The sequence below is a fragment of the Vipera ursinii genome, assembly GCF_947247035.1.
Source record: "Vipera ursinii genome assembly, chromosome: 1".
Taxonomy (NCBI): Eukaryota; Metazoa; Chordata; class Lepidosauria; order Squamata; family Viperidae; genus Vipera; species Vipera ursinii.
The window spans coordinates 117,711,041-117,723,305 of NC_139512.1; the positions used below are offsets into that span (position 1 = coordinate 117,711,041).

Here is a 12,265-nt window from a genome sequence, read left to right on the forward strand (position 1 = left end):
GGTTTGGGCTCCTAAAAAGGAATTATGCCCAACGCATAGAAGAAAACCATCCCATTATATCCTGCAATGACAAGGCTGCATTTGAGGTTCTGGACACTTTTTTTTTTTTGAAAAGGAGGAGGGAGAAGTGGGAGAGAGTTCAGAGGAGACCTCCTGGGCTGGGGAGGCTCTAGAAAACATTAACCATGAGGAATGATTAAAGGAGCTAAGCTATAAATATTGCAAGGCTTTCACACAGAGTATGATCTTTTTTCAATCAAAGATAGGGCAGAGTCCTTTCCAGTTCACACACTATATAATTCTATGTCTCATGATCCATTCAACCATTACTTGACCACAAAGGCATTTTCTGAGTTCAGAATCTGCATCGCTGACAGAGGCCTTTTGAGCACATCTGCTTGGTCTCCAGCAGGCAGGCAAGTTGGTTCATAAACAATTGATGCAATTCTGCCTCTTTGCTCCCTTCAGATTTGATCACCAAAAGACATTTTTCCGGGACCTGCGGGGCACCTTCTACCTGGCCAGCCATGCTGATCCTGACCTGCTCTTCCAAGCTGCAGCTGCTGGAGAGTGTGTTGCGAAAGGGCCTCCCCGAAACGCTGCTGGTAATCACCTATTTAGCGCTCCTCTTCTCTCAGTGTGAATATACAGTAAGAGCCGATTGTTTCCCCATTTACTGTGAATTTGGAAAAAACTGAATCTGTTAAATTTCTAAATGCATAGTAACATCTGATACCAGCCATGCAGTTATTTCACATTCAAGTCTACTTTTCCTTTAGTCACATTTGCAAATGCAAAGCCAATAATGTCCAAAATATAAGTGTACCTGCAACAGCAGAAGCAAGAGAATCTCTCTTTGCTGATTTCTCCTGCTACAGAAAATCCAAAAACCACTTGGCCTTTCAGTGAGACAGTGAATTCCTACAACTCTCCCATCTTAGCATTTGGCTCTCAACAGGCTTTGGGTGGCTTCTGATTCAGCCAATCAGAGACAGCTCACTTCTGCACCCAGATCCACTCCTATCCAAAGCTTTTCATGCATTATATGAGAGGAAAAGCAGAATCTCTTCCGGACTAGGTCTTTCCGGTCCTCTTTTTAATTTAAGGTCTGTGGGGCAGTGATGCACATCAACCGTGGAAACCCAGCTCAGCACGAAGTCGTGGTGGACTCTTGGCCAGAATTTAAAGTTGTTCTTACCCGACCACGGAAGGAGGTAAGAAATTACAACACAATGGGTTTTTCCCACAACGTCCTATCAAAAAATTGGAGGAAAAAAAAATAAACCTAGGTATCTAGGGCACAAAAACCATTTAGGAGGTGCTGTAGCACTTTGCCTTGTTTTTTTAATATCCCTCTTTCAAGTTAGCCTGACCTCACCAACTCCTCTACCTGGTCTCTGCCATCTGCTCTATCCCCAGTGCCCTGAGTGTCTCTGTGCCACTTCCTGCAGGTGGTGAAGGACAAGAGGGATTATTATGCCAACCTCCATGCTGCTTTCTACCGGGAGGAAGATGCCTGCAGGAGGCTCCTGGAAAACAAAGATGCCGTAGATTGGGACAAAGCCTTCCAGCTGCAAGGCAAGGCCTGGGCTCTGGCAATTTCTTCTCCAACCTTAGGAGATTGTGAAAAGTGCTAAAAACCTGGTTGTTCCCCCAGCTGTAACCAAAGACAAGAAATTTATAACCTTATGCCACACCCCATTCCAGCCACCACCAACATTTCTTTGTGTCTGGAGAAATGTCTCTGTGCTACCTAGTTGCAGAGAATTAGGAGCAGAGAGAAGATAACATTTCATTCTGACTCTCAGGCTGTTTTCCTATGGTATTTCTATTCTATGCAGGTCTTCAGGATGGTCTCTATCATGCTGTGAAAGTCATGGCAGAGGCTAGACGTGTCCACATGGAGCCCTATTTCTACCAGGCAGTACTGCACCCAGACACAGCCCCGTTATGTCAGAACCAGTGAGTGATCGTGCTCTCTTTCTGAGGGAACTGTTTCGGAGATCTGTTAAGTGGATTCAGTTCCATGCAATTACTTGGAATTCAATAATAAAACCAAGGACTTCTGGCAGCTTTATAACTAATCATATCCTCTGTAGAAAACTAGGAGTATGTTTTATTTTATTTGTTTGTTTGCTTTCAATTTCTATGGCAGCCCATCTCAGACAATGATTTGGCTTACGGTTTATAAAATATATTACAATTAAAAATGTAAAAACATTTCAAAACAATAAAAAGAGTATATGCAGCTAAAAACATTAAAAATATATCCAAGACACACAAGAGCAAGAAGTTGTTTCTCCCCTATGTAAAAGAGAGATGGATTTACATATACAGCCCCAGTGGTTATAGTGCAGAATTTATCATTCTTTGCCAAATTGGAAGATGTGGAAAGGACAATATTATTAGACTTGGAAGAATTCACTGAATACAAGTGCTCCGTTGGTTTCTCCAAAAGCATAGAGTATGATTTAAACCAAAAAAAAAAAAAGGATCCCCAATAGATGGCTGCACTTTCAAGAAACAGTTACGGGGATATTTCAGAATAACTGAGATTCTGCGCTATCTCAGAAGCCTGACCGAGAACTTCCCAAATGCTTGTGTCTTAGATGAGGAAAGCCAGCCAGTTGCCTGGTGCCTAAGTGATGCCGTTGGGAGTATGACACATGCCTATACCCTTCCCAAATATCGGAAAAAGGGTCATATGAAAAGAGTATTTCAGGCACTAGCCAGAAAGTTGCATGCTAAGGACTTTGTCTCATATGGGGGAGTTCTGCCAGAGAACAAGATCTCCAAGAAATTTTTACTTAGTCAGGGCTTTGAGCTCTTGCCTTTGATAAAGTACGTTCTTTTATTCACTCCAAATCACATGAAATAGCCTAGTTTATTTTTCCTCCTTGAATCAGTGACACCACTACTGGCTTCATTAAACTAAGAGGTTAGGAGTAAATTTGAACCTTAGATTGAAGGGACTGCCTCTTTGGATATATTCCAGACTGAATCTGAAAAGAATCACAAGAACCAAGAACAGCTCTCAGTGAATGTGCATTCTAAAACAGAACCCTTGGAAACAGTGATGGCAAACCTTTTCAGCTCAGTATGTCAAACATTTGGAAATTGATTCTGCTGATGTGTCACCTCCCCACCAACAAAAGAGGAACAATTCTGTATTCCATCCTCCATCTAGGCCACCCTGAACAGCAGCACTCAATGGCAGCCAATGCTGGCTGGAAGTAGAGGCCTGAACCTCAACCTAAACCCTAGCACCACTGCTGCCAGTGAAAATGGTTGCCTTGCACCATCCCCCAAAGTATTTCAAGCCTTACAGAACAGTGCGCTTGCCTCAGTGGCCCAGGACTTACCTGGGCCTGCCATATGCCATTTACCTTCAGGTGCTGCTCTCTCTCTCTTTTTTTTTGACAGGACCATGCAGCTGACCTGAGGCCTTTGTTCTTGAAGAGGCTTCAGAGAATAAACTTCCGTGGCTTCTGCCATCTCTGAAAACAATGCAAAAATACTGTCATGGCTGAAGCATGGTTTGCAGTGCAAACCTTGCTCACAGCCAGACAGGAAGCAACAGATGAAGCAAATGATTGGAATGTAAGGGAGGTATTAGGATGGGACCAAAGGAATGCAAAAGAGGCAACTGGAAGCTTCCAACTATGCCAACACCTCAAAGTCAGTCAGCTGGGAAAGCCAAGTCCGTTATCCAAACAAAATGAACATAATAGATTGGAGGAAATAAAGTGACTGTGGGACAGCAGGGTGGAAAGAGGATGTTTAATTATGCTGTTTTCAGGGGAACCTGTTAGAACTTAGCTTTGCTACTTCTGTATCCATGTCAGCTCAGTAAATTGTACTCTTGGAAAATGAAACTGGTCCAGGAATCCTTATTTGGTGAATGAACTGCATGGGATGGTTGACAAGTATGCCCCATTCTGACTAAATGTTTGGAGGCCTCATAAAAGCATACCCCATTCTCATGAGGCATCCACAGCTTCCAAAAATCATAGAAGAATGGGATGTGCTTTCAAGAATAGTAGCCAGGTGTTGGTGAATGAACATCTCCCAAAACGGTATATCGTAGGTGTTATGTTTTGGGATCGGTGAGGCATTGACGAGGCAGTACAGTGAAACAGCAACACGTTTATTCAATTAACACAGAAGCAGCACTAACTGCCGCTTAACTACTATTTATACGGATCACCGCTAGGTGGTGGCCAATAGAATTAAAGCATTAATTCCTGTTCAAAACACAAGCTAACTGTCCTAGAGACCAGCAGTCTGGAGTTCAAACAAACACAGCAGTTAACTATTACACAATGGTTTACAAGCAATTAATATCAATACATAACACCCCTTCCCCCTAGATGGTTCACTATCTCAAGTATTGAACATAGTCCTGCAAATACTTACGGTAAGTGGTCTTCACAACCGCTCCAAACATCTCGGAGCCGCTGATTGCTTTTGGGCTACCAGCTCGCCTGTCAGGCTGGGTAGACCAGGGCTTTGAGACCCGTTTGCTATGGGTTGACCCGAGTCCCTTTGGCTGGCCTGTCCCTAGACCCAAACCAAAGTCCATTGGTGGAACAGTTTCAGTTGAACTGGAAATCGGAGCCGCCTGCCAGTTCCACTCAGTAGGTGCAGTCTCTTCATTCGAGGGTGATTTGCCTGGCATTAGCCCTCTGTCTCCTCAGCTGGGAGTCTCATCGGTGCATGCAGACTCCGCTGCTGGGCTGCTGTCGAGCTGCCCCTGGGGTTGGCCTTCATGAGAGTCTTTTTTTTTATTGAAAAGTTTTAAAATACAGTTTTCCTTTAAAAAGCCCCCCTTCCCCCTCCCCCTCCCCCCCTACCTCTCCCCCTCCCCCCTCCCTCCTCCCCCCTCCCTCCTCCCCCCCTCCCTCCCCCCCTCCCCCCTCCCCCCCTGACTTCCCAGAGCTAAATACAAGGTATATATCGAAAAAAAAGCAATCATAAACAACCATATACTAACAACTATAAATTCTAAAATCCATCACTCTCTAACTTATATAGGATAAAACAAACCTTAGCAATATTAAATATATATAAAAAAAAACTAAAATAGAAAAAGAAAAAAGAAAACGAAAGAAGACTTATTCGAATGCTACATAAAACTTCTTAACCCTATACTTGTTCTGGATAAACTCAATCCATTTTCTCCATTCCATAATATAACGTTCTTGCGAATGATCTTTCAAATAGGCCGAAATCTTCGCCATCTCTGCCAGGTCGGAAACCTTTAAAGTCCACTCTTCTATGGTCGGCAGTTCCTCTTTCTTCCAATATTGGCCTATCAAAAGTCTTGCTGCCGTAATTAAGTTCAACATCAACTTGGTGTCCACAACTGTAGCGTCAGCAATTATTCCCAACAGAAAAAGTTGCGGACAAAACTTTATCCTCTGTTTAAAAATCTTCTGCATATTCCACCAGACTTTTATCCAAAAAGCCTTAACCTTCTTACATGTCCACCATATGTGAAAATATGTTGCATCTTCATCACCGCACCTCCAACACTTAGGCTGATAATTCGGATACATACTTGCAAGTTTTTTAGGATCTAAATGCCATCTATAAAACATTTTGTAAAAGTTCTCTCTTAGATTTTGAGCTTGAGTAAATTTTACGTTCCTCACCCAAATCTTTTCCCACGTGTCCATTGTGATAACTTCCTGGATGTTTTGGGCCCATTTTATCATACAATCCTTAACAAGCTCTGTTTCTGAATCAATCTCTATCAATGCAAGATATATCCGTTTAATATGTGCTGGTCCCTGATTTCTAATTTGCTTTATCAAGTTTTCATCAGTCATTGCAAATCCATTTTTCTGGTCTTCTTTCTACCTGGCCCGTAACTGAATATATTGAAACCAAGTTTGAACAACCTTCTCTTCTCCCAAGAGGCTATATGATTTCAAACACCAAACATTCCTTTCCAAGCTTAAAATTTCCTTGTATGTAATCACATCATGTTTGAAACCAGCATGTATATTTTCTATTGCGTGTTTTGGAATTGCCCACAATGGTATCTTGCAGCTTAACTTATGTCTATACTTCTTCCAAACTCTCAGCAATGCCTGTCTTAAAATATGCATCCTAAACACAGTATCTACCTTCTTATCATACAACAAATATGCATGCCAGCCAAACAACAAATCATGGCCCTCAAGATTTAATAACCTCGGTTGCGTCAAATTAATCCAATCACTTATTCCTACTAATGCAGCAGCTTCGTAATATAATTTAAAATTAGGCAATTTAAGGCCACCTCTCTCACGAGTATCCTGCATAATCTTAAGTTTAACTCGTGGCTTTTTCCCTGCCCACACAAATTTATTGATACCACGCTGCCATTCCTCCAAGTTAGAATCTTTCTTAAAAATCGGTATCATTTGAAATAAAAATAAAAATTTGGGCAGGACATTCATTTTCACTGCTGCAATCCGTCCCAACAAAGACAATTGCAATTTTTCCCAACTCTCCAATTCTTTTCGAATTTTCCCCCATAATTTTTCATAATTATTTTTATATAACTTTGTGTTAGAGGGTGATAAAATCACCCCCAAATATTTAACCCTTTTAACAATCTCAAATCCAGTTAATCCTTCTAAAAGAACCTTCTGTGAAACTGTCATATTTCTAGCCAAAATTTTGGTTTTCTGTATATTTACTTTAAATCCAGAAACCTTCCCATATTGTGTTATTATCTCCATCAGGTCCACAACAGAGTTCTCTGGCTGGGTCACTGTAACAACCAGATCATCTGCAAATGCTCTCAATCTATAGTCCTGATCTCCAACTTGTATCCCCTTAATTTTTTCCGAATTCCGAATTTTAACCAATAATATCTCTAAAGTTAACACAAATAGCAAGGGCGATAACGGACACCCTTGCCTTGTGCCCTTCTCAATATTACATGCTGCTGTCAGGCTATTATTAACTATAATTCGGGCAGTTTGTTTTTTATATAATGCCCTAATTGGTTGTAAAAAATTTTCCCCAAAATCCATTTTATCTAAAACTTTCAACAAAAATTGCCAATTCAATTGATCAAAAGCCTTTTCAGCATCTAAAAAGATTAGCGCTGCAGAGATCTGGTTGTTCCTTTCCAAAAACTCTAACACATCAACTATATGTCTCACATTATTTTTCATTTGCCTACCACTAATAAACCCCGTTTGATCCCCATGAATCACCTGTTGCAGAACCCTCATCAGTCTATTAGCCAAAACCTTAGCAAATATCTTATAATCTGTATTTAAAAGCGATATCGGTCTATAATTTTTAACTTGAGTAGCATCCTGGTCTTCCTTCGGAATCAAAGAGATAAAAGCTGTTCTCCAAGACGGTGGCACCTTTCCCCCCCTCTGGATTGTCTGGAACAGTTCCTTTAACGGTTTTATCATCTCTAATTGTAAATTTTTATAATAGGCCGCAGTCAAGCCATCCGTACCTGGTGCTTTATCCACCTTCAGTTCCTTAATTGCTGTAAAAATTTCTTCTTCTGTAATCAGTTGATTAATCCCCTCTTTTTGTACTTGCGTAAGAACCGGGATGCTAGCATTCTCCAAGTATATATCAATATCTTTTGCACTGATTTCCTCTTTGGTATATAATTTTGAATAAAAATCCACAAAAGCATCCTTAATAAGATTCTGTTGAAACACAACCCTTCCTTTATACTCAATCTTATCTATATTAGAGGCCCTTTGTTTTTTCCTCAGTCTATAAGCTAACCATCTGCCTGGTTTATTAGCGTTGCAAAAAGTATTATGCCTAGCAAACCGCAGATTGGTCGCCACTTGGTCAGCCATTAATTTATCAAATTGTCCTCTTAGCAGTCTAATAGCCTCCTTGATCTTCACATCCTCTGGGTTCAAAATCAAAACCTTTTCTTTTTCCTTTATTTCATTCTCCAATTCTTTCCTTCTAGTTTCCACTGCACGTCTATGTCTATTATTCATATATATCAACACCCCTCTCATATAGGCCTTGCTAGCATCCCAAACCATATCCATAGAGGTACCCTTATTCATATTAATCTCAAAAAAATCCTTCATCCGCTGTTTGCATTCTTCCACATTTCTCTGATTTCTAAACAAGTTCTCATTTACGCGCCACGAGCGCCTATCTCCTTTCTCCTTATCAATCTCCAACCAAACTGGACAGTGGTCAGAGATAGTTCTTGCACAAATCTTCACCTTTTTAGTTCTCAAAAAAAAATCATTAGTCAACAAAATAAAATCAATCCTTGAAAAAGATTGGTGTCTGTCAGAAAAAAAAGTATAATCCTTCTCCTGCAAGTGTCTCTCACGCCAAATATCTCGCAATTCCAGGTCATCCTTCATTTCAAAAAAAGATTTAGGCAGTCTAGCATGACTTGGAATGTGCTTAAAAGCTCCAGCCTTATCCAACTGTACATCCAAAACACCATTCCAGTCCCCCATAAAAATAAAAGATTTATAATCCAACTGGGTAAGCTTTGTGTGAAGTAAGCTAAAAAAGTCAGCTTGTTGTTGGTTAGGTGCATATAATCCAACTAAAAGCGTCTTTTTACCTTCTAACAACAGCTCAATCATAACATATCTTCCATGCTTATCTACTTCAATTAAGTCTGCTGTTAAGGCACTTTTAACATAAACAACCACACCATTTTTCTTGTTCTCTGCAGAAGCAACAAATTGCGTACCCAGCCTCGAGTTCGATAAGTACTTTTGATCCAAAACTCTAATATGCGTTTCTTGCAGACATATAACATCTATCTTAAATTGTTTTAAATATTGAAAAACTTTCTTCCTCTTCTGTGGTGAATTTAATCCATTAACATTCCAGGTTAAAAATTTAGTTGCCATGCATATCCTCCACAAGCTTTTGGACCACAGCTTTGATAGGACTAACTTCCTTAGGCCGTGCTCCTCCCACAGCTTGGCTATGAGTACGTTGTGAAGATTCTGAGGACTTTTGCTGATCTTGTTCTTTTATTTTCTTTGCTCGTTTTAAAGCAGCACGCGTTACTCTTTGCTCTCTAGGATCATCCAAAGAAGTTGTAGCTTGATCTCCTCCAGCACCATTTTCCTCTGTTTCATCCTCTAGATGTTCTCCTTCTCCAGGTCCCTTTGCAGCTTCCAGAAGTGTTAATGGGGTTGCTTTTAAGACATTATTGTAGAAATCACGCGCTTGCTTCACAGTAATCAGCCAATACCTTTTACCTTCATGCATCACCATCAGCCCATCTGGAATCTCCCATCTGAACCTTATATCTCTTTGCTTGAGCTCATGCACGAGAAATGTATAGTCCTTCCTTCCCCTTAAAATCCTTGGAGGAATTTCTTTTAAAACCAAGACTTCTTGTTCAGCAATCACAACTTTAGCATCATAGGCAGCTTGTATAACTTGATCTCTAATTTCTCTTTTTGCAAAATAAACCACCACATCTCTAGGCAACTTTCTCTGTCTAGCAATCCATGAATTCACCCGGAACACTTTATCCATAGCTGCTCTTATTTCAGATGCTGGCTGGTTCAATACCACTTCGAGAGCCTCAGAGATCAGCTGCTTTAAATCTTCTTTAATATTCTCTTTTAAACCTCTGATTCTGACAGCAAACTGCATCTGGTAATATTGGGCAAGGCTTAACTCCCTTTCCATTTTGTCTCTTGCATTCTCATTCTCCCGTGCTTTTACTTCTAATATTGCATTCCTTTGAGCCAGATCATCCATTTTTTCATCTAAATCTTCCACACATTCCGCCACTTTATGCACTGAAGACAAAATGTCTACCTTCATCACGCTGAACTTCTGTTCCATCCTCTCTTCCATTCTCTCCTCCAGTTTCTCCAATTTCTCCTCCATCTGTGCAAATTTATCACCCATTAATTGATTGATTGATTCCAAAAGTTTATCCAGAGCATCTCGTAAGTCCTTCGGTGTCAGCACTTCAGGAGGGTGCAATGCCTGTAATGATGATTGTTGCACCGGCGAGGATCCACCACTCCGAGGAGTTTTAGGGGGAGGTTTAGCCGCCATCTTTTACTCCTCAATTATGACACACTTTCACTTAAAGTTTAAAAAGTCCAACAAACTCGAGAGTATAATAAAATAATCCTCTTCACCTTTTCCCTCTTGTACCGCTCTGCCTGCTCCTTTAAATCATAGTCCTTTCTTCAGGCAGGGATGGTTCGCAGACACCTGGCTCTGCTCCAAGAAGTTCGGAGCAGAGACGCTGGCCAGCTGGGAGCAACCCAGGCTTCGGGGGAGTTCAATCCTTCAGCCGCCCAAGCTCCAAGCTCAGGCGGCCCCGGAGAACTCGACCCCTACCTGGGGCCTCACCCCCTCCTCTTCTCCCGAGGAGGGGGCTTCAAATTCACCCGAACAGCTGATCGGCGCTGTTTCGGGCGAAAAAACACACAGCTGAGCCGCGGGCAGCCCGGGAAGGCTGTCTTCGGTGCCGCGCCACCACCGGAAGTCCTCATGAGAGTCTTGAGCCAGTGACTGGTTCGCTAGCCTCTGGTGCAGTTGGTTGATGTGCCATTGGAGCACTCGTCCGTCTTCCAGGATCACTTCATAAGAGAGTGGTCCTGACACCTTACCAACCACAGCTACCACCCACAGTGCCCCTTGAGTGTACTTCCGTGCCCAAACCTGGTCACCAAATTGCAAATTTTGTGGTGGTTTAGGCTGTACCGTGTTTGCGGCAACCTTGTCTGGATGCAGACGGTCCAGCTTAGTAATTAAGTGCCGACCCCATCTAAGTTCTGCTGGGCTTCTGTCCATGGAAGTACAAGGAGTTGTGTGTCGGCAAAGTAAAAAGTCTGCCAACCAATGCTGCCAATTGCTGGTTCCGATTGTTTTCAAGGATTCTTTGGTTGTCCGGACCATGCGTTCTGCTTGGCCATTTGAGGCCGGGTGAAAGGGAGCCAAAATGGCATGCCTGATCATGTTAGCCCTCAAAAAGGACTGGAATTCTGCAGCAGTAAATTGAGCTCCGTTGTCTGACACTAGGACGTCGGGCAGCCCATGTGTGGCAAAGATTCTGCACAGTTCCTGGATGGTCCTGGCAGTAGTCATAGTTAGGACTGGTGCGACCTCTAACCACTTAGAGTGACTGTCCACCACAATGAGGAACAGCTGTCCTTGAAATGGTCCCGCAAAGTCAATGTGGATTCTTGACCATGGGGCTTGCATGGCTTCCCAGCGGTGGACTGGGTCTTGAGGCATTTCTGGTCTGGATTGCTGGCAAATGTAGCAACTGTGTACTTGGGCCTCAATATCTTTATCCAACCCAGGCCACCATAGGTAGCTTCTCGCCAGTGCCTTCATCTGGACTATTCCCAGATGTCACTCATGCAGAGACTCTAAAACCCTGGGCCTCAAGGAGCTCAGGATTATGATCTGACTCCCCCAAAGAATGCAGCCTTTGTGAGCTGACAGCTCAGCTTTCCTTCTGTAGAAATTTTGGTAGTTTGGCCCTGGACTGTTGTACAGCCATCCTGTGTACACCCAATTCAACACGCAGCTAAGTGTCTTGTCAGCGGCTGTCTCAGCAGCCACATCCCCAGCATGAAGGGGAGACTCCAGCAAATCCTGGATAACTAGGATGCATGCAGCCAGAGCGGGGTCTGGCTCTAAGTGTCACAGGGGCAGCCTGCTGAGGCCGTCTGCGTGGCCCATTTCCTTGCCCAGTTCGTGAATCAGTCTGTAATTATAGGTTGAAAGAAAGATAGACCACCATAGCATTCATGGAGATAGAATCTGAGGTGCTTGTTTGTTCGTGGTGAACCAACCCAGAAGTGGCTTGTGGTTCGTGAAGACCGTAAATGGGCAGCCATACAAGTAGTCATGAAATTTCTTGATACCGGCCACTATGGCCGGTGCCTCCATGTCTATTTGTGTGTAGCTGCGTTCTGCTGAAGACAGAGTCTTAGAGTAATAATCAATGGGAGCCTGCCTCCTGTCAGCCATTAAATGGCTCAACACAGCTCCTACCCCATATGGGGTTGCATCACAAGCAATGCTGATAGGCACCTTTTCATTAAAGTGGGTGAGTACTGAGTTTGAACACAGTAGTGATTTGACTGCCGAGAAACTTTTCTCGTGGATGCTTGTCCACGGCCACTGTGCCTTTTTGTCCAAGAGCCTGTGTAATGGCTGGTAGGAGAAATGTATGTGGTAACACAATTTTGCATCACAACAACTTGTCTCTTTGATGAAGCTAGCAATTCCTGCACATACCTAGCTTAGTCCTTAG

General features: G+C 42.6%; 1 protein-coding gene across 1 annotated transcript; it reads left to right on the forward strand.

Moving 5' to 3' along the window:
• Nucleotides 1-527: 527 nt before the first annotated feature.
• On the forward strand, nucleotides 528-3,442 carry LOC310632502 (glycine-N-acyltransferase-like protein 3; the record flags this gene model as incomplete). Its single annotated transcript, XM_083349731.1, has 5 exons — nucleotides 528-605; nucleotides 1,107-1,214; nucleotides 1,452-1,578; nucleotides 1,842-1,962; nucleotides 3,424-3,442. The coding sequence occupies 5 exons, from the start codon at nucleotides 528-530 to the stop codon at nucleotides 3,440-3,442; spliced, it is 453 nt and encodes a 150-aa protein (XP_083205857.1).
• Nucleotides 3,443-12,265: the final 8,823 nt, after the last annotated feature.